Raw genomic sequence first — 21,968 nt, 5'->3', positions numbered from 1 at the left:
CATGACCCCCTCCTTCTGCACTACTGTTTCCAACCGGAGCCCCTTTCATTCAGGTAAAACTGTAAATTTCCCAATGTGCCATTGTTCTTCAAAACTGTCCAAAGCTCCCTAGAAATCCCCAAATACTTTTTTGGTATTTAAATCCCCGATAGATAGAACCAATGTAAATTTTGTGACATTCAAACCTTTTTGACTTCACAAATCAGTCACCCTTGTCACAGTTATTGAAATTCCGCAACTCGCCACACCAGGACGGTGGAAAAAACGGGCGCAGTCTTTGTTGCCGACCAGGCTTTTGATCGCCAGAGAAAATTTACTTACCTTCAGATGAGTGAGCAGAAAAAGAAATAACACTCCCTTTGATTTAGTTAGGAAAATGCAGACATTTGGATTCAGTGCAAACATACAACACTCGCTTGTTTTCGCGATGCGGCCCTCGATTAACCTGTCTTTGCCCAGCGCAAAGTCTATTCAACAACTGCCCGTAGTTGCTTTTTGTCCTGTCCACAAAGAGCCATTGACCATATATTAAAATGATTGTTGAAAGGTAGAAGAGTATGGCACTTAAAAGTAGAAAAAAAAAATCCCTGTGACTCAATCAATTAAGGCCAGTAACATTTATGCATTTCAAAAAATGCACATGGATTCGGGGGTGGGGGAGATAAAGGTTGCATTTCTCCGCAGCTCTGTTTAAAACTCAGCAGCCTGGGCTGAGGATTTAGCTCAAACGTCTGCATATTCATTAGGTCTAATTATTTTCTCGTAAGGAAAACACAAAAAGCCAAGAGTCGGAATCTTTCAATTTGCCCTTTGTTTCTAACTTCATTTGGCTTATTTGCAGCTGAATCAGCCCTAAACTCTTTTTCCAAACAAAGAAACCTCAACTCATCCTTTCACAGGCAGCCCAGCTAGGAAACTCTCCAGTGCTTGGGAGAGAGGAAAATGAAAATGAATTTGTTTTGCCCAGTCTCCCGCCTTAGTGGCTTAGGCTGAAGGAAGACAGGATCAGCACTTTCGCCTGTGGTTGGCAAACTGAGCTGCCCTTTTCCTGCACTCTCCTCTCTCAAAACCGGACTTGTGTAACTGGGATGGTTTCCCAGTATCTAAAAAGACCTGGTGGAGCATTTGTGCTTGGGCTGGGAAATAGAAATTTGAGAGAGAGAGAGAGAGAGAGAGAGAGAGAGAGAGAGAGAAAACAAATATACTGTCCCCAGCAACAAGTCTGAGTGCAGCAGCCCAGTACCAACTTTGACTGGACCTGGATGAGGAATGGAAAGAAAGGGCTCAGCTTAAGAAGTGGTTTAAAAAAAATAAAGTACACACTTTGAGTGGCTCTGATATATCTTTTTTGAACAAAAGGTTTTCTACTGTCTATAAGGGGAGTTTGGACCTGACTCCAACGCAGTTATAAAAACCTTACCTTCTCTCTAGAGGCTAAACTGCTATCCTAGGGAGAACAAATATTGAACCCATTTCTCCCGCCTTTCCAAAAAAAAAAAAAAAAAGGACAAGGAGGGAACATGAGGGGGGAGCGTAGCCATTAAAAAGGGGGAGAGCAAAAATAATTCTTCAAAAAAGAAAATTCTTCTTCTCTCCAGTCCGGGGACTTTGACAAGAATATTTTTAGGAAACGCGTCCAAATATACAGGGTAAGAGTGAATGTACGGGGAGGGGATAAAAAAAAGTTGTGGGTTGTAGAAGTTATCAATTGGGATTTGCTTCGCTCTCTGCAGGAAACGAAAGAGGCTCCAGTTCAAAGCCACATGCACCAACGTGACATATAAGCCATTAAAATATCCTGACGGCTCATTTCTGCTTCATCATACATTCCCTAACTGCTTCCCGAAAGCTGGAAAAAGAGAAATGAAGGATGACCGCCTCGCTGGAACCACGAAGAGAGGCTTGGAGGGGTTTGTGGTTCCCCCTCCGCACCCCAAAGTGATGTGCAGAAATGAGGCGACCCCAGCAACAGGTGGAGTGGGGTAAGTGCGTGAGTCCAGGGGGCAGGCAGAGGAGACCTGTACCCCCCAGCAGTTGGGTAGCAAGCTCCCTTATGGGAGCTATTGGCATCCAAACCCCTATGGGGGGAGAGGCCCATATAGACTCCCCCCCCAATGCCCTCCCTCTTTAGACCCCCAACCGTGGGTATTGGTCCTACCCCACTGACACTGAGGGGGAAGGGGGCCCTTCTACCAAGGGGCAGTGATCGTGGATGAGTCCAATCCTTCTCCCCAGGAAAGGGGGAGCGGTAAGGGGACCGGAAGGAGCGCCAACTGGGAAAGGGACCAAGAGCAGCTTGTTGTCCACCTGCCCTCCCTACCTCTCTCCTTGTAAATTGCCTGGGTGTCCAGGTGCGCACAGGATGGGCAGTCGTGGCCCTGAACTTCCCTCTCGCGGAGTGAGCTAGGAAGGGACTCCTGCAAGCAGCTTCTCTGCTTTGCTCCCAGGAGGATTGCCGGAGGGACTCCGCTGCTCCTTCCCGGGGTCAAGGAGCCCAGTTATCCTGGCTGGCAGCAAGATGATGGAATTTCTCCGCCCCAGCCTGACTGCGGCGGATGCGGATGCTGGCTGGGTCAGCCGCGGGGCTGGTTCACTGCTCTCACGCGCGTCCTGGTCCTGCCTCAGGACGCCGCTGAGATCCACTCTCTGCGCGGCGCCGCCTGCCATGGATTTGGGACTTGGCTTTCTTTCTCTCAGATGCATAGGAGGGCTAGGACTAGCTCTCTGGGGAACAGGCTGCAGCCACCTAGGATTCTGGGCACTACACTAAACACCTAGGGACACTGTAAATTAGGACAAGAGAAGTGGAACGGTGTGGGGCAGTGAAAGAAAGTAGGACTGCCTCAAAGCCTTGACCATGAGGACACCTGGGATCTAATGAGGTCTTAGGAAAGGAGAAACGGCATTGGAAGGCTGGCACCATCTGCAGGAAAACACCTTTGGATTTCAAGGTCATACCTCTCCCCCCTTGGGGAGAAAATTTCTGACAGCATTGGCGGCACAGCAACCCACAGAAAGGCACCACTTTTCTTTCCTCCATCTAGCCACGGGCAGATTTAGGGGTAAGGGGTGGTTCAAAGGCATAGTTAAATATCCTTCAAGGGACTTACTAATGCAAACTCTAAGGTGGACACAAGAATGTCACCAGCCTTCAGCCATGGGCTGGGGAAAGCCCAGCTCTTCCCTCTAGGGAACAGAAGAATGAAAAAAGGCACAACCCAGACTCGCATCCCAACTTCCTGGTATTCAAGGATCCAGTGGAGGGGAGCTAGGGAGGTGCCTGGTGCAGCTGACAACAGCAGGCTGTTGTGGAGAGGGGTTTTGGATTTGGAGCTCTGAGGCAGTCTATAGGGTCCCTGCTCTGCACCCACGCTGGCTGAGCTGTGGCGGTCAGGCTGGCATTGCCTTCTTAGGAAAGTCTGCAGGTTAAGCAGTGTGGAGCAGTGATGAAGTCTTGGGGACTAGAGGCCCTAGTTTGGGAATCAGACTGCAGATGACCTCTGACCTTGAATAGGACCACACAGGCTAGGGTGAACCCACAAAATGGTACCCTTTGCATGTAACCCCTTCCCCCGCCCCAGCCTACTTTCTTGGCTGTCCCCCAGCACAATTAACTAACTAGGGTTTGCTGGCCCCTCTTCTCAGGGTGTGGAAATGCAGGCAGACTTCAATAAGTCTCCAGATTGTGCTCCTGACTGGTAATTCATTGGTCAGGGCCAGTGTGAGAAGAGGAGTCAAGGGTAATCATTCGGGAGGAAATGAAATCTAGCATTTTCAGGGCTTTTAAATCCTTGGATTGGTGGAGATCTCAGGTCCAGGGGCCCACGAACTGCTCCTCATTTCTCTCACCCCTCTTTTAATAAGATGACTAGCTTGCTAAGTGGGGTCAGAGTTTGAACCAAAGAAGATATTTACTTTTGTTTCCTGCACTGGCTGGTGATGGAGCTGCTACAGAGAGCAGCTTAAGGTCCCAGTTGCCTGCCTGAAGTCCAGCCTCTGCAGCAATTGTTTGCATGCCTGTGGGTTTGTAACATACAAAAGACTGCCAAGTCCTGGGAGTGGAAGTGGCCTAGGCCTCTTAAATGGAGGGCTTGGGCAGCTTTGTGGGTGGACAGAGTTCTCTAGGGAAATTCACACCCATTTTCTTCAGAAGCAAAAAAGTAAATTCTATTAGTTCCAACCAACCAGGACTTTTCTCATGCCAGATATCCTGCCATGAAGAAATTTTAAAGTCATCCAGCATGCCACCCTTCTGTAGGAATGCAAAGTTGGGTCTGCTTTCTTTTCTGATTTGTGTTTATTACCTTTGGAGATGGATGCCTTTTGGTTAGGAAAAACTGAAAATAAATAAAATCCTCTGGGAAATGGTGAGTCTACCCCCCCCCCCCACACACACACACACACACATACCTCTCAGGCTTGAACCTAGAAAAGAAGGGAGAGGGAAGGGTGAAAACACCCAAGCTAATTCAAGTCCCAATTGGGGGTTGAGGGAGAAAGAAAGAGATCTTTGAACATAGAGAACTGGAAAGCCTTTGAGATAGCAGAGCCCCACTTGGATTTGGCGTGCAGTTCAACAACTTAAACAACCGCTTGTTCTGTGGACTGGAGTGTTAAGACAAGCAGACTTCCTCACTGATAGAGGGCTTGTTGTGTTTGTCCAGCCTGAGACCTTTTCAATGACTGTTTGTCTTTCTAGGCCAAATTGAGGGCTGGGGTTGGGTGGATTGCCTCTGTTTGGCTGCTCCACTGCCTTTCCTTCCCTGACAGATGCAGAAGTCCCCAGGGTGGGTTTCAGGTTTTAAGATGGCCAATGGCTTACTGATTCTATCCACAAAGTGAATCTGATATGCAAATATCTTGTGGGGGTTCGGGGGAGCAGGTTCTTTCTGACTTTCTTCTTATTATTATTTTTAAAATATATTTTTATTGATTTCAGAGAGGAAGGGAGAGGGAGAGAGAGAGATAGAAACATCAATGATGAGAATCATTGATTGGCTGCCTCCTGCATGCCCCTACTGGGGATCTAGCCCGCAACCAGGACATGTGCCCTTGACCTGAATCCAACCTGGGACCCTTCAGTCCGCAGGCCCAATGCTCTATCTACTGAGTCAAACCAGCTAGGGCTGTTTCTGACTTTCTTAAATAAGAAGTGGGACAATCAGGACCAGATGATAGAAATGAGACCCACCCACCAAATCTGGGAAATTTTATATTAACTTTGAAAAGTCAACCAGTAATGGCTTCCAAAGGGGTCTGGGGGAAGAAGCCATGTGAGAGATTCCACACCAGCAGAACAGAACAGGATCTAGAAATTTGCAAAATAATTCCTCTCCTCCCAGTTACAAGAGTTACAACTCAATTTTTAATCTGCTAATGTCCCAGCTCTCCCCATTCTATTTTACTAAACTCAATTAGTACACTTAAAGAAGATAACGGCAGCTGCTCATACAATAAATTCAAATTCTAAAAGTTAGAGATGTTTGAACACTGACTGACTGAATTGAGTGCTTACTTCTACCTGCAAGACAGAATAACATGAGTTTAAAATAAAAAACAAAACAAAACACAACTTGTTGGGGAATGATGATTTTAATATTTTTTTATCTTTAAGGATATGTTGTTTTGCAATAAATACAGGAAGTTCCCAGCAGAGTTCTTTTATTTTTCACTGCCAAATTTGAAAATGGTCAAAGAAAGACTGAAAGACTTTTCAGATCCACACTTTTTTTTCACTCACACATGCGGGCTACAAGACCATTGCATACAAACATGTATAAAAATATTTAACTAGTAACTGTTTCTCTTTTTACCCCCAACAGGCTCAAAGTCAGGAAATGAGATATGACATCCTTGGGGATGAGGAAACGATTGCGACTTTACCAAACGGCTCTGAAAGAGTTGAGTAAGTTAAAATCCTCTTTTGAATATTGGTTTGCTGAAGTTATTTCTCTTTTAAGTAGGAAATTTTGTTTTGTCTTTTGCTTATGTTGGTTGTGAGTTTGGGGATATTTCTTGAGTTCAAGTGAAACTTAGAACAACACCTTGGTGTTTAATAAATTTGCACACAAATCAGCAACTCAACGTCCCACCAGCAGCTGACTAATCTCCCTCAAAGCCTACTCATCCGGATGTTCTAGAATTAATATTTGACGACACTCTCATTGAAACAACCACCCCTGACCTGCAGTTTCACTGTCACATTAGTCTGTGACATATTCATCTTGAATTCATTTCCAGTTGATTTGATTGGAATGAGGTTTGACATGTATTGGCTTCCATGAAAGAAGCATACTTTGATCTTGGTGATGGGGTTTACATGATATGCATCATCTTTACCAGGGACACCAGCCTTCTGCAATGTGGTGGTGATGATCTTCCTACAATGTGGTGTCTGAACAGAGTGACTGACAGCTGCTCAGACAGGAATACCTTCATTGTAAAGAATTTAATTTAATATTCCATTTAGAATAAGCATATGATTTAGGGTTGGGTGTTTCCCCTTCCAAGCATCCAGTTTTCCTCATTTTAACTACACCACTAGCTGATGGTTGCCTCCAAGGTGTTTTTTTGTTGTTATTAGTAGAAAAAGCAACCTTCTTAGCAAAAGTTAAATGACTCAGGAAATGGTTATCTTCTATTATTTTGGGATGATTTGAAGACAGAATTCTCAAGGGAGGTGTGGTTATTATGTAAATTCTATTGTTTTAGTTTTTCAATGCTGTTCTGAAAAATCCTTTAGCCATGTTTCTTAATCTTTTGTTGAAAGATGTTTTGCAGAACCATTGTTTGAAAATTAAATTCTATCCAAGTGTATTTTCTTTCATTCTTAGTTCCATTAATAATGACTAAAGCCTGAACTGGCATAGCAAAGGGGAGGAATGTCTCTAAAATCCTCATAGATCTCATCTCCTTTGTACAATTCGGACCTGGACATATGGTGGCCTCCTGGGGCTTAAGTTATTTAATTATTTTCCCATAAGAATAGAGACAATCTCTCACTGCAGGAATCCTCAAGTCTGTCTTTGACTAGGATCTGAAGAGATTTGTCCCTAGTTTGGGTTGGTAACCTGGTCAGAAGTGAGGAAGAAAAGATTGAACAGATGACTGCAGATTTAGATGCAGAAGATCCAGGCAACAAGGCTTATGCTTACCCAGGCTCTGTGCAGTGGCCCTTGGCTCCTAGGATACTGCTGGATAATCATCATTTAACATTGTTTAAAAGAGCAAAATTGGAAAATAGCCCAGTTATGCATCTGAAATTTTCCTGATTTCTTTCTTTCCCGAGGGAGAGAGATCAGACATTTTCCCATTTGAGCCAATGATGTGAGGAGCTCTGGCAGATGATAGCATCATCAAATGTCATATTTCTATACAGTAGGATTAGAAAATCAGTTTAGTTTATGCTATTGCATTGGTTTGGCTTAGATAAACAAGGGAATATAGGGCATGATTCTGGGCATTTGGAGGAATGTTTAGGGTCTTTTGTGCTCCAAACAGTCTCCCATGAAGGCCTCCAGAGCTTCTCACCTCTGCTGAAAGATCTCTGGACTCTAAAATATGTCTTTTTTTCCTGCAAATGAAGCAGGAAAGTGGAATCAGTAATGCTATAAACTGCAGAATGGTTAGGAAAAGAATATTCCAGTTACGCATTTGGTATTGGAAGCAAGTATGGTGAGATAAAGTTCTGAAAAAAAAAATTCTGATCACCACTGAGGGGGATACTACTCCTCAGCCTGCCCAATCAAAAATTAATGATACCTGAACTACTTGCTACCTGAGCACTAGAAGACCCAAAGGAATGTCTCTGAAAACTAAAATATGCCTGCTTACATTTGTGTCCCACCTGTCTTTTGTGATTTGCTGGATACAACTTTGTTGCTAACTTCAGAGATAAGCCTTGAAGACCCTTATGTAATTGCCCCAAATTTCCTGTTTATAAATATTAGTGGGTGAAATCAATTTTTTTCTACCTACCTCTGTCTCTCGGGGAAATGTCCAGATGTTTTCAGTGCTTCAAGAGAAGGCTGCATCTGGGAGGGAGCTCCACAGGGCCAGGTAACTGTTGGTGAATTTGACTGAATCAGATAAATCTGCCCTTTTGCTGTTGGCACAAAAAGTCATACACATGTTCAAAGCTTTTCAAGGTAAAGTTAGTAAGAGAGAGTGTGTATAAAACCTCTGCTTATCCCTAGAGTCCATGGAGTCAATCTGTAAAATTCAAGTAGTCTGCAAATATGGATAGGGAAAAAAAGAATCTTTATTTTCACCACCTTCTAATGGAAAGTTATCATTTTCTTCTTTATAAGCATGGACAACACACACAGTACTATTAGAATTCACTAGTTCAAAAGGGTTCCAATAGGTTTCAAAGCCTAAAACAACTTAAATACCCTTGTTCTGCACAATTACTCAATGCTTTTGATACAGGTGGGATCACCATGTATATATTAAGAGATACATTTTTGTGCAAATCAGAGTTTTAATGGAAGTCAAAGTGGATGATGAGTTTGACAAACATCCTGGGCAGTAGGTTGTAGATGACCTATGATCAGGTGGGAAAGAAAACGTTTTAATTACTGAACTACTGCAAAAGTGCCCTGCACTTAGGTCTGAATGCTACTGGAGGAGGTGACTAAGTTCTGTGTTGAGGGATGCCTAGGAGAAACAGCTAGTGATCCTAGGGAGGAACACACACCTTTGGGTTTTTGATTTTGGTGTTTGTTATTTTCTGAGCCCTACTTGGGTTCAGCCCAGACTTGCCTAGTAAGCTGCATCACTCAACAGACACCTGCACCCAGAGGAGCCTTAAAATCACTCACAGAGACTGGAATACCTCAAATACTATGGCTAGAGACAGAGATCTTTCCTGACCAGACTTAGAGGAAGGGAAAACAGGATGGGAGACCAGAGGAGGTGCCTGTAGGCAGAGGGATAAGTCCAAGAAAGTGGGAGTGTTGGAGAGCATGAAAGCCAGGAAAGAAGACAAATCCTCAAAGCCTAGTCTCAACACTGCTGTGGAAGCCCTTGGTTTCCAGAGCAGACAAGGTTAGGCTGTCAAATGCTCTCCTTCAACTTTTAAAAAAATATATATTTTTATTGATTTCAGAGAGGAAGGGTGAGGGAGAAAGAGATAGAAACATCAAAGATGAGAGAGAATCATTATTTGGCTGCCTCCTACATGCCCCACACTGGGGATCGAGCCTGCAACCAGGGCATGTGCCCTGACCAAAAATGGAACTGTGACCTCCTAGTTCACAGGTCAACACTTAAACATTGAGCCATGCCAAGCCCAGCCAATTTTTTTTTTCAGTGCTAACCATAGCACCTATTGGTTGTGTTGCTTAAGCTCTACCAGCTGGAGGAGCAGAAAGACCCGCACTTGCCAAAGTCAGGGGAAATTGTTGTGGAAGCTAATCCCTAAATAAAATGAACCCAGAGCAGGAATGAAGAAAGTCTCAAAGAACCTGCTAACCATTATAAATAAGTAAATTATTTTTAAAATTTAAAAGAAATCTTCATTTATACTGACCAGGGAATGTATAATGGTTCTTGCTGCTGGAAATGGGTGAGACAACTCAAAAACCCTTCATCAGAGTTCATAGTAATCTGTCCAAACTTCTCACCTCTGCTACAGGTATGGGAATTTTTACCCAATCTTTAAAACATCTCTTAAAAAAACCTTTTCTCAGCTTTTGGGTGCTTTCTATGGCCACCAGAGAAGCCCAAGTACTTAGGTTGGCATTTTTGGCTAGAGACCAAGACAGGGGTAGAAGCCAGCAACCCTTTACATCGCCAGGTGATGTAGCTCATCCTAACTAGTGGGTTGACACAAACAAAGGATACCCTCAACCCCTTTGCCCAGACCTGAAGGGTGTTTTTTTTTCACCTCACACCCCCACCCCAAGACTGTATAACCCAAAGGCCAGGAAGCCACAGTCTTCTCACAGCCTAGCCTCTACTCTTAACATGGCCTCTACTCTTATCAGAACTTTAAAGACAAGCGAGGAAGGAGGCAGTGACTCTGGCAACAGGCAACAAGTGGTGGGAGCTGAGAGTGGAATTGATCCCTAAATCTACCCTTTCTCAAAGGCTCCATTTGGCGTCAGGGTCTACAGAGCTCAAAGAGGGAGACCTAGGAGCGTAAGGAAATGGAAGAGTGAGAAAATGTTTCTTTTTGCCATGCTACCCTTTTTTCTTTGGCCAGTCCACCTGAGGGGTGCTGTGATTTATGGCTGAGAAGTTCCTTAGCCCCTCTCAGGAGGGCTGTGTGGGTTTGAAGTCAGCCTCTCGAGGTCATCAACTCCTCCTGCTCACTCCTGGCTCTGGCCAGGACTGGATTCTGGGTTTCACCAGTCTGTGAGAGCACCAGGCACTGGAGGGGGGACCGCCAAGGTTAAGTGGGAAGAAGAGAGCAAGGGAGGGGAGAAGGAAGGATACATGTTGGAAGGCATAGTGTGGTCTGGGCTTGGGAGAAATGAGAGAGAGAGAGAGAGAGAGAGAGAGAGAGAGGAGAGTGGGAGGAGGAGAATTGATTTTGCGAGAAAATCAGGAATCGTAAAATTTTGGGTTTGGGGGAGGTGTGGGCTTGGGGGTTTCTTTTTGTCTCCAGGCCGTCTGGCCTGCAGTCATCTTTCCTCCCTAGATCCCGCCTTCGCTTTCACATGGCTCCTGAGACAAACCGCTGAAGCCGTCCAGGTGCTGCCTATCAGTCCTGGCAAGATTGGGTACAGTAGGTCTGCCCCGAGGACATGTGCAAGGCAATACCCGTCCCCAAAGTCGTGGAGAACAGAGGCATTACCGAGCTCCGCTCACTTTCAAGAGCATATCTATCCAGCTTTCGGGAGATAAGGGGGAGGTTCAGGAGGAGAGAATCCCTGCCTGGGTCAGAGTGCAGGAGCAGAATTGGGAGCTGATAGGGGGCGAGGGGAGGGGCGGGGAGAGGAGGAGCTGGAGCAGTTGTCCGCGCGCGTGTGTGTGTGTGTGTGTGTGTGTGTGTGTGTGTGTGTGTGTCCGCGAGCGGCGAGACCTGTCATCTCTGACATCGGGCACGACGGCAGACCAATGGGAGACCTAGGCGATTGTTCCTCTCCGACAGCCCAGACGGGCCCCCATCTCTATTCACTTCCTCACACGCTCTGCTGCCGCCTCTGTAGTGTGCGGGTTTCAAGTAGGCTTTAAAGATGGGGCGGGGGGGGGGCAGTAGGGGAGGAGTAAAGTAACAATCCAAAACTTGAAGGGAAAGAAAAAAAAAAAAACCTCTTCAGAAGTTGTTTTGTGGTTCTTTTTCCCCCTCCACACTGTCAGGTGACAGTGGCCTGAGCGGCCAGACTCTGGCAACTCTGGGGAGTCTGAGTCCGGATGCAGGCCGCCCACTCCCAGCTGACCTGGGCGCTGAAATTAGTGCATATGGCCGTGCGCTTCAGTAGCACCCCCACCACCTACAACATCCCCACTGCCCTTATCCCCAATCCCCCGCAGGGTGGGGTTGTTGGCCGCCAAAGCGTACTTGGGGAGCAGGTCGGACTTCTCTGGAGCAGAGCCTAGGGGCTCCCATCTGCCCACAGACTCAGCATTGAGTGTCCCACTACCCCTTCCACCAGCCGAGCCGCCACCATCCATCTAAAGCTCTTGGAGCGGTTGGGGGCTCTACCCAACAGCCGCCCAGCCTGACCTCGGCGGAGGCACTGGATCTCGTGTGGCCTATTGGGTTTGCTGCCTCAGCTGTCTGGCTCCAGGTCTGGGCTCTGAAGGCAGAGGCTGTAGTGAGGCTGGGCTAGATGTTCCCCCCACCCACCTCCGCCAGGTGGAACGCTCAGCTCACGCCACCTGTTCTCACGCTCGCTATTTGTCTTGACAACAGGTAGTAGCTCCGGACATCATGACCCCCAGCTCATTGCTGCCTCCAAACCCTCGGTGTTCCCTGGCCTTCACGAACAGCCTCCCGAGGCCTCCGCCAGTGGCACTTTGAACGGACTCCTGCGACTGGGGCTCCCCAGAGAAATGAACGCGCGCCCCGAAGCCTTCTCGCCAGGACCAGTGGCCCGCAGCAACGCCCTAGCAGCTGCCGGGGCCCTGCATGGCTATGGGAGCATGAACCTGACCGTGAACCTCGCTCTGCCCCAGGGTCCCGGTGCCTTCTTCCGTTACATGCGCCAGCCCATCAAACAGGAGCTCATCTGCAAGTGGCTGGCGGTAGATGGCCCCGAGCTCCCGCAACTCTGCTCCAAAACTTTCAGCACCATGCACGAGCTGGTCACGCATGTCACTGTGGAGCACGTCGGCGGCCCAGAACAGGCCAACCACATCTGCTTCTGGGAGGAGTGTCCGCGCCAGGGCAAGCCCTTTAAAGCCAAATACAAACTTGTAAATCACATCCGCGTTCATACAGGCGAGAAGCCCTTCCCCTGTCCTTTCTCGGGGTGTGGGAAGGTCTTTGCTAGATCAGAAAATCTCAAAATACACAAAAGAACTCACACAGGTCAGTATTCGGCACTACCTTGTTTAGATTCTCTGGGGAAATAGGGGGCCTCTTCAGGGCCCTCAGGCTGGATTTCCTCAAGTTCCATCCCGGGAGGGTGTGTGTGTGTGGGGGGGGTGGTATTTGGTGTTTCCATGAGCCAAGCCCATAAAATATTAATTATGCTCTTCTATTAGAGTCACAGAAGTTCCCAAGACTGAGTGTGAGGAAGACAATAAGGGACTTTTGCTCTGGGAGGCAAGGGTGAAGGTGTTTGGGTCTCTAGTGTGTGAATGTGTGCTCCCTGCCCATTTAGTTTGATTTTAAGGTATTTAAATCGTACTGTTTTTCTATCTTAAATATATAGGAATAATTTAATTTTCCCCAGGTTTTTTTTTGCCAACACTCTTCCAGCATTACAACCTGACCACCACCTGAACTGAGGGGTCATCAAGCTCTTGGCTACTTCTTTAGGATCTGGGGTCTCTAGGCTAACTTTTGGAGCCTTGATAACTGGACACTTGGGACAATTGACAAACCTCTCTTCTGCTTTAGCAGAGATCCAAGGAGACTCATCTGCCTTAAATGTCATTTACCGAGCTGTTAAGTGAAATGGGGACATGTGTCAACCACATCTGTCAGTTCTAGTTAACAGACAGGAAAGGAACCAGGGCAAGAGCCTGCAAAGTTGAACTTCTCTGGCCAGAAGCATCTCTAATTAGTGCAATTGCAAGGAAAAAGTTTTCACATTTTCCAGAACAGCCCGTAAAGTTACATTAATTAGTTTAGCAGTCATGTTTATACTCCAGTTAGCTAGGGTTTTCTTGCTCACCCTCCAAGTTTAAGAAATCAACATTTCCCCTCTCCTGTTTGTTTTTGTGTTTGTTTGTTTGTTTCCTGGGAGGAGGGGGCGAGAAACTGGACCGGTGGCCAGAACCAGGGTATGAAATAAGTTCCACCTTGGTGCTCCACTTCTCCTACTCCCTGGCTCTCTGTTTTACTCACCTCTATTATTGGTGGAAACAACGGCAATTATTAGAGTCAAAGAACTCTCCCAGGCTGGTTGCCAATGCCAGAGAACGAGTCTTGCTAAATCCCGCCTTCTCTCGAAAACCCTGCAATCTTGAAGAAGGTCCGTGGCCAGGACAATGGCACAGGCGGAGGCCAGACCACCAAAGTCCACTTTTAGTTTCCTACTTTATTTCTGGAGCACGTCTGGAAACGTATGGTTTTCTGGACTTGTTTCCAGGATGCCTCCTCCCCATCAGAGTTTCATCCCGGTGTGAGGCATAAAGAAGTGAGGTACTGTTCACCGCCCAGGCTGGCTACTCCAGAAGCTGGCGGTCCACACCGCAAAGGTAGACACGCAGTCCTGAGCCAGAGGAACTGATTTTTAATGACAGGGGAGTTCTAAACAAACACACTCTGCCGGCCTACTGTTTGAAGGCCGTGAAGCAGAAAATGGTTTAAATTCTTAGTTTAATCGACCTACAGCCGAGAAGCAAGTTCTGTGCGGCTGGGCTGGCTCAGGTTTTTTCTATCCGGGACCAAATTCTAGGTGCGTCCTTTGCGCTGGCAGTCCCGATTCATTACCGCTGGGGTTAAAAAAAAAACCTGCAGGGCCTGGTCCACCGTTTCTCTCGCCCCTTCCTAAGCAATGAAAAGACGGGGGGGGGGGGGCAACAAAATGTTTCTCAAATGGCAATAGACCTCACGACAAATTATTCATGAAGACAGTTCAACAGGAAAATAATTGCCTTTTCAAATATTAATGGCGTTTCATTTTCTCGAGTCGAGGAAGCGGCGAATGATTATTTTTCGGGAGTTAAAATTCGTCCGGATCTGAATCCCAGGCCTGGCCTCGGATGCGGCTGCCCGGGGCCCAAGCAGAAAGGTTTCACTTTGTGGCGGTCCCCGCAGTCCCGGAACAAAGGTGCCGCCGCGAGGGAAACACAGGCGAGCCGCCGCGCTCCGGCCGGTCCCCGCCGCCTGGCGCCCTTCCCGGGACCCCTGTGCCGCGGACTCGCCCCGCCTTCCCAGGCGGTGGGCAGGGAGAAGCAGGGCTGAGGTCTGAGGTAGAGACTGCGCCCGGGCGGAGACGCTCGGACAGCCCCGCACAGCCACAAGTGCGAGAAAATGGCGTTAGCGCACCGCCCTGCCGCTGCCAAACTTGGTCGGGCGGGCCTGGCGCGGGGCTGGAGAAGGGGCCTCTCTTGGTAGTCGAGCTTCTGGGAGGAGACTCCGGGCCTTTCACTCAGCCCCAGAACCCGCTGCTCGGGAAGGACTGCAAGGCTCTGGACCAACTCTGCCTCTCCACATCCACCCACTCAGGGTTCAGAGCCCAGACCCGGTGGGAGGGAGGCGGTGGGTGGGGGTGGGGGTGGAGGGTAGTGTTAGACGGGGAAACCAGGGCGGCTCCAACAACCCCGGTGAGGCCGCGAGGGCAGGAGGGCATGCGGGCGCGCGGGCGCCGCTTCTCTTGGCCTCCCAGCGGCCTCGGAACTTCCAGGCCCGTATCACCTTCAGTGTCCTGCTTTTATCCGCCTCTGCTCCTCGTCTGGGACGAAATCATTGTTTCTGTTTTACGTGAATGTCCAAGGAGGCGCTCACAAGATGGGATAAGTGTGTGTGGGGGGGGGGGGGAGGGAATCAAGCTTTAATTCCACACCTCCTCTGTTTTCTCAGCAAGTCTTGTTTCCTTTTGAGGGTCCTAAATTGCATGGTTCTTGTTAGATGTTTTTTGGGGGGCGTCGGGGGAGAAAATGAAAAGTTTTAGTTTGGCAAATACTAACAGGGATTAAAGGGAAGAAAACGAGGGGGCAAATAAGGGCACTGATTCATTTTGCATGTCTCTTTATTCATTTTTATAAAACGGTACCGATGTCCCGAGAAATAGCAGGTTCTAGTACCGTTCACTGTTATATTGTACTTGCAATAGTCCTGCAGGGGGAGGGTGCAACGGCCGGGCGGGGACCGAGCTCTGGGTTTACAAACCTCTGCCGCCCTGAGGCGAGGGTGGTGCGCAAACCTCTGGCTCAGCGTGAGCCTGGGTGAAGATGGAGAATAGGTGCTTTGTTTAAACCTGACCCCAAAGCTCTCCGTCTTTCCTGGGAGTCACGGGAGAAGCGACCACAAAGGCAACAGTCCTGCAGCCGTGCACCTCTTTCTTCTCAACCAGAAGCTTGGGAGCGGTTCCCTCTATCCATGGAGCATGGCGGCATCCAATTATTTAAAGTGTCTATACACTTTCTCGCCTCCTTCCCGCAGCGCCTGCAGCTCCGCAGGAACCTGGGCTTCCGGCTTCTCAGGGTTCTTTCCTCCCCCACAGGCCAGCGAATCCAGCCGACGGTGAGCTCCCAGATTGGAGCTCGGACCTCGGCCAGTATTTCCAACCTAATATGCACTCGCGCCTTCCCGCGGCTCTACAGGGCATCGCACCAGGGAGCCGAGTCTCTCGCGGGTCTACCCCCGCTGCCTGCTGGTCTTCCGTCCCCGGGAACGGACCTGAAGTGACCGCAGCAGCTGCGCTCACACCGAAGCCTCCATGCTCAAGGGTTCGATTGCGAGATAGGCTGCGGATCCCACTGGGCCCGGGCAGATCCTGACGCACGGGCCTGTCACCTCAGGTCTGCTAGGCCCAACTCCCGGGCGTGGTGGTCTGGGGAGGGTCAGTTGACCACACAGCCAATTGGGACTGGGAGAGCTGGCTGCCCGCGGCAGCGTCTCCCGGAAACCTCAGGAACAGCGTAATACAGTAATATTGGCGGCGCTCTTAGGTGGGGGGATCCCGAGCAGTTTAGGCAAGATTTGAAGAATGCTGCTAAACCAGTGGTTCTCCACCTTCCTAATGCCACGACCCTTTAATACAGTTCCTCATGTTGTGGTGACTCCCAACCATAAAATTATTTTCATTGCTACTTCATAACTGTAATTTTGCTACTGTTATGAATAGTAATGTAAATATCTGATATGCTATATGTGTTTTTCGATGGTCGCGACCCACAGGTTGAGAACCGCTGTTAAACGTTTGCCCTCAGGGGATCGAAGGGAAGGGGGAGGAAACTCCCATTTCCTGTAAAAATCGCCTCTGAAGTGAATCATTGCTCAGAATACCTTTTCCTACGGCACGAATCCACACTGCGCACTTGTCATGTGTATCGGGTGCGCACTCTTAAAATTATCCCACCGCCTTGACATTTACACTAAACCTCCTTTAGGAAATAGTTTGGGCCAGGATGGGGTGTGTGCGGGATGGTCCTCTGAGCGGGGAACTTTGGCTGGAACAGCAATTGTAAATTGAGCAGAAAAAAAACCTCCTCGGTCAACTCTGTTTTCTGGGCAGAGGAGCTTCTGGCTCCGAATGGAGAAAATTTGGAGGAAAACAATCAGAGTAGATCAGGATTTTCCAGGATGGAAACTCAACTAAGATGGGTTCTTTGTCGCTCCTCCTCCGTCCTCTCCCCCAGGCTTGGCAGGAGAGGGGGGAAGGGTGGAGGTCTGTAGGAGGCAGTTTAGCGGGCGCACTCCGACCCGGGAAGAAGTTACCAGCCCTAAGGGGCCGTGCACAAAAGTTTCTGAAAATCTTTACGGGTTCTTTTCCAAATAATGGAAAAGAAATTTAGGGAGATTTGTGGCTGAGCCAGGCTCGGGTCACATGCACTAATGTCTCTGCATTGCCTCCATCAGGGGAGAAGCCCTTCAGGTGCGAGTTCGAGGGCTGCGAGCGACGCTTCGCCAACAGCAGCGACCGCAAGAAGCACTCGCACGTGCACACGAGCGACAAGCCATACACGTGCAAAGTACGCGGCTGCGACAAGTGCTACACGCACCCCAGCTCGCTGCGTAAGCACATGAAGGTGCACGGGCGCTCACCGCCGCCTCTTAGCTCTGGCTACGTCTCTGCCACGCAGTCTGCCGTTGTGTCGCTTTCGCTTTCATCGAACTTCGGCCGCGAGCCCCTGGTGGCCTCCTCGGCGGCAGTAGTGGCGCGTGGCGTCGAATTGAGAGAATGGTATGTGTGTCAAGGCACTGGCCGGGTTATAACTGTCCCCCGCCGCGCCAAGTCCGGCGCCAGCACCTGGCCCTGCCGCTTGCCGCCTCTGCCTGTGGTATTAGGGCTACTGCTGCGGTTGCTGCTCGCGTGCAATGACTGCTCAGTGTAGATCCAGTTCTTGAGGCTTGAAGAGAAGGTGAGGAAGCAAGAAGGGAAGGAGGGAAAGAGGGAAGGCAGGAAGGAAGGAAGGAAGGAAGGAAGGAAGGAAGGAAGGAAGGAAGGAAAGAAGGAAGGAAGGAAATTCACTGTTAATGGTTGTTATAGGTCATTGAATATGCTGACAGAATGTAAATATGTTACTTATTTATTCTACAGTAACACCCCCCCCACACACATACACACACATCCACACAGACGCCTTCATGACCTGGTAGCATGAAACCAGTGTTGGGGTAAAGAAGGTAGATAAACAGATGGACAAGAAAAAATATATATATATTAGAAAGTTTATGTGCAATTTTGGCAACTTCAGGTGACAAAACTAAGACCACAAAGTCTTCCCGAGGTTCAGATAATGGGAAATATTTTCCTTCAGGATTGGGCCACTTGTATTGCCAGGCCCCACTCCTTTCTCAGTTCCCAGTTGCAGTCTCCACCAAAGTTCGGATCACTTATATCTTACCTCCCATTTCCTTCGTCTTTTGCTTCCTTACAATTTCACCTTACAGCTGTCTTTTGAAACAAAAGTACACACGTTCCAGATCCCAAAATTTTCCAGCACTTCTATAACAGAGATAAGAGAGTTTCAGCACCACTGCTGGGACTCACATGCCTTTCCCCTGCAAACTGACCCAAGCACACAGACACATCTGTCTGCTAGTCTGCTTCGTATATACATCATATACTTGGGATAGGGGGTGAGTAGAAACAATGGGAAATTCAGACAAAAGAGTGTTAGAGGGGCTTTAGGATTCAGTGCTCTGAGGTCTCCCCAGACCAATCATCCTCTCCTTCTACCTCCTACCCTTGTCTAGCCTTGGCTTATGGAATCTTGTGGCTGCTTGGAGCTAGGAGTGCAGAGAGCCAATGATGTCACTGAGCCTAGGTCTCCACTAGACAGGTATCCGACCTAGGCCACAGTGTCTATATAAATCCAGTCAATTCTGTGATGATCTTTCAAAAATCGCACAATGTTGATTTTTTTTAAGGTGAAGAAGGGGACAAAAGATGAACTGCAATAACAAATGTTTTAAACGCAAATACCCAAATGAGTTTAGATTGAATGTGTATTATTTATTTATTAGAGAGAGAGAGAGAGAGAGAGAGAGAGAGACATCAATATGTTGTTCCACTTATTTATGCATTCATTGGTTGACTCCTATATGTGCCCTGACTGGGGATCAAACCCATAACCTTGTTGCATCAGGATGATCTTCCAACCAACTGAGTTAACCAACCAGGGCTGAATGTGTATTTTATGTGCTGGGTACTAAGTCCCCAGAAAGAGAACCAGATGCTGGTGGCAGGGGAAGGGAAAGTCTTTGCAACTGTTTCCAGGGGGGGAGGGGGATTGGGGCCTATTTTGCAGTCTAACACCGTTAGAATAGGGTTTCCCAGAAATCCTTGTTGAGATTTAGAGGGGGGAAAAAGAAAGAAAAAGAAAGGGGGGAAATCTTGCACAGATCCATTCCAGTCCCCTAAAAGTACCCCTAATAAAAACCAGAATCTTCCCAACACATCCTTAGTGAATCTCTCCTTGTGGAAGAGGGACTACAACCCCCTTCCCCCCAGTACAAGAGGGCCCAGATGCTGCCGGGTCAAGGGCTGGGTTGGCAGCAAACCTTGTTCCCCTCCGGAAACACCTGTCCCATGGCCAACATGCAGAGGGCATCTGGTAGATTTGCGTCTTCTGACAATGTTTAAAAATTCTCCCATCCCCAAATTGGACTAGGTTCTTTCTCTTGTGTTTCTAGACCCAATTGGCCTTCCACCCACATCCAAAATAATAAAATAAAAACAACAATGTTTGGTAGGCCACTAATCGCCTATAATTTTTCATTTGCTTGTTACAGATGTCCACCGAGTTGCTCCTAAGGTAATCTCGTCCAGCGCAGCTGAGAGCCCGCATCTCGCGCCTGTGACATCAAAGGGCCCGCACACAAAGCAATGTTTCTTCGCCACGGTGCATCTTCATGGTAAGTTAGGATTTCTATGGCAATGGGCAAGTCACACTGAAATCCTGAAAGGCCAAGCCTGGAGCCCATCCAGGCTTTTCATTAAGGACATAATATTTACGTCTAACAGGCCTTTCCCCATGTGTATACAAGTATATATTTTTGTTTGACGCAGACTAAATCATTTTCATTTAATTTCCGGTAAACAAAACCCACACGAATGGGCACTTGTTCTCGATCATAATAAAAATGGATAATAATGGGAGAGAAGAAAAAGGCCGTTTGAATCGCCGCTCAGCCCTCTTTGTTTCTGCTTTCTGCGGTGATCAGAGGGCGAGTTTCTAAAGGCGAGGAAATGGTTTTTAAGAGGGGAAAGAAAAGGAGAAGGGTCTAATCAAGCTCGGGTTGTTCAAAGAGTTGAGTTTTGGGGTTGAAAGTGTGAGTTTGACGGTGCATCAGCATGCCAAGTTGGGCTCGCCATGGAAATGCGCTCAGGGAGCGGCCCCTTCAAAGGCGGCATACTTCATTGCAGATGCTCTATGAAGATACATTTGCGCTGACCTTTGCTTTTACGCCATTTGATACTGTCACTACGTTCTCCAATATATACTTCCCCCTTAGGACCTGCCTTGCTGACGTTTTAGGTGCTCACTCTGCATTCTAACATAGGTGGGTGCTTTGGTGCCAGGGATGCTTTCAGGAAAGGGCAGAACCTGACTCAGCACACAGAATCCGCACATCTTGGCTGTCCCTCAAAGAGGCTCCAAGGTCAGGAGTAAATAACATTAGGGCAACCTCACAAGCTTAACAAGTAAGCATGCCAAGCTAGATTCTGTGCAATGCACCTCTCTGCATCTTGAGCAAGGTGGAGACCTGAATTTGAGTGAGACTTGCAGGGCAGGGGAGCCACCCTGGATGAGTCTGAGAAGTTCAGACTGTGGCTTTCAGTCATTTCCACTTTGGCCCCAGCACAGCCCATTCTGCCCCTCTATCCCAGAAGTCTCTTGCAGCCCCCCAAACTTACTTCTCCCTAGAGTGCTGTGTATGGTATCTCTCAGGCCTGGGCTGGCCCTGGGCATGAGCTCAAGAGTGCAAGGCCAAGGAGATAGGGAAGATGGCAAGAAAGTTAGAAGTCCATGTTCCCTTAATTGTCATGTTGTTTATTTTATCCAAGTACCCTAGAGAATAGGGGAAAAATAAACATGGTGGAAAAAAAATCAAACAGTGGAGTCTTCTTTAGTGTCAGTCCTTGTGGTTGAATAAAAAGGATGGTCCACTTTCTATTGAGCTGAGAAATCTTTGAAGTGAGAGTTATTATCTGAGACATTCTTGCTTGTCGTCCTAACAACGCTGATGAAATGTAAAAGGTTCTTTGTCAGCGATTTGTTCTCCTCTCTGTCAAACTCTCTCTGCCCTGTTAGTTTCAAAGCGTTTCTAAAGAGATAAAAATCAAACTTCGTTAAAAAAGAAAAGACATACACACTAACTGGTAACTTTAGGGCTAAGTCCTGCTTACGGGAAAACAAAAGTAATGCAGAGACATCAGGTCCAAGGCCTGTGGAGGTGTGCAGATGTTGAGGGGCCCTTTGCACAGGCTCTGACACAGGCATGTAGGCTTCTCCAAGCTCTGGCATGCATTCAATCAGTCCAAGTCAGGTCACTTGAGCCTCCTCTGGGGACCCCTCAAGATCCCAATATTCTTGCCTGGGATAGTAAGGCTGCAGCCAAGGTATGGTTAATATTTCCTGTTCCTCCAAAGACAATCTCTGAAAAAAAAAATAGACCCATTGTGTGTTTCTTCTCATTAGCAGCAATCAGCAAGTCTTGTCTGCCATTAATAGGAGAGTGGCTTGAGGGAGAGAGACATTTTTATAATTTCATGTTTTCTTCAGAATCTTGGCAATTGGAGTTCAGAAGATTCAGTTTACAAGATAGTGACCCCAGAGTGCATGCAACACCCCCTCCCATCCACATATGCAGTTCTTCATGTTATACTGTGCCCAGGAAAAAACTTTCACCATGTCCAGCTTTCCCCAAACCTCCTTCATGTGGTTTTAAAGGTGGTTTAAACAAGCAAGATGTCCCAGTCTCTCCACTCTGTATGTGCTGACTAAATTATTTGTAAAGTAGTTTTCCCCGAGCTGTAACCCATGCTGTTATTATAGTTGCAACAAAATTTTGTCTCTTGTATTGATTTTTAGTTGCTTTCTCAAGATCCCCATATGTTTATTTATATTGCTAATTTATGGGAAAATGTAATGATTACAGTAAATGTTAATTATACAGACAGGCAAATGTTTTGTAATCATAATTCACACACACACAAATCTGACTGAAACCC

General features: G+C 47.7%; 1 protein-coding gene across 1 annotated transcript; it reads left to right on the top strand.

The window, feature by feature from the left end:
- The first annotated feature begins 4,241 nt into the window (after positions 1-4,241).
- On the top strand, positions 4,242-20,835 carry ZIC4 (Zic family member 4). The gene is given in 8 exon segments (XM_014455773.2): positions 4,242-4,293; positions 4,296-4,345; positions 4,347-4,367; positions 5,823-5,845; positions 5,847-5,905; positions 11,864-12,481; positions 17,147-17,471; positions 19,526-20,835. Coding segments are annotated over 8 exon segments (1,149 nt in total). The 3' UTR covers positions 19,527-20,835.
- The last annotated feature ends 1,133 nt before the right edge of the window (positions 20,836-21,968 follow it).

This window comes from Myotis lucifugus, unplaced genomic scaffold (assembly GCF_000147115.1).
Source record: "Myotis lucifugus unplaced genomic scaffold, Myoluc2.0 scaffold_50, whole genome shotgun sequence".
In the NCBI taxonomy this organism is placed as follows: domain Eukaryota; kingdom Metazoa; phylum Chordata; class Mammalia; order Chiroptera; family Vespertilionidae; genus Myotis; species Myotis lucifugus.
This window is presented reverse-complemented; position numbering and strand designations above follow the sequence as displayed.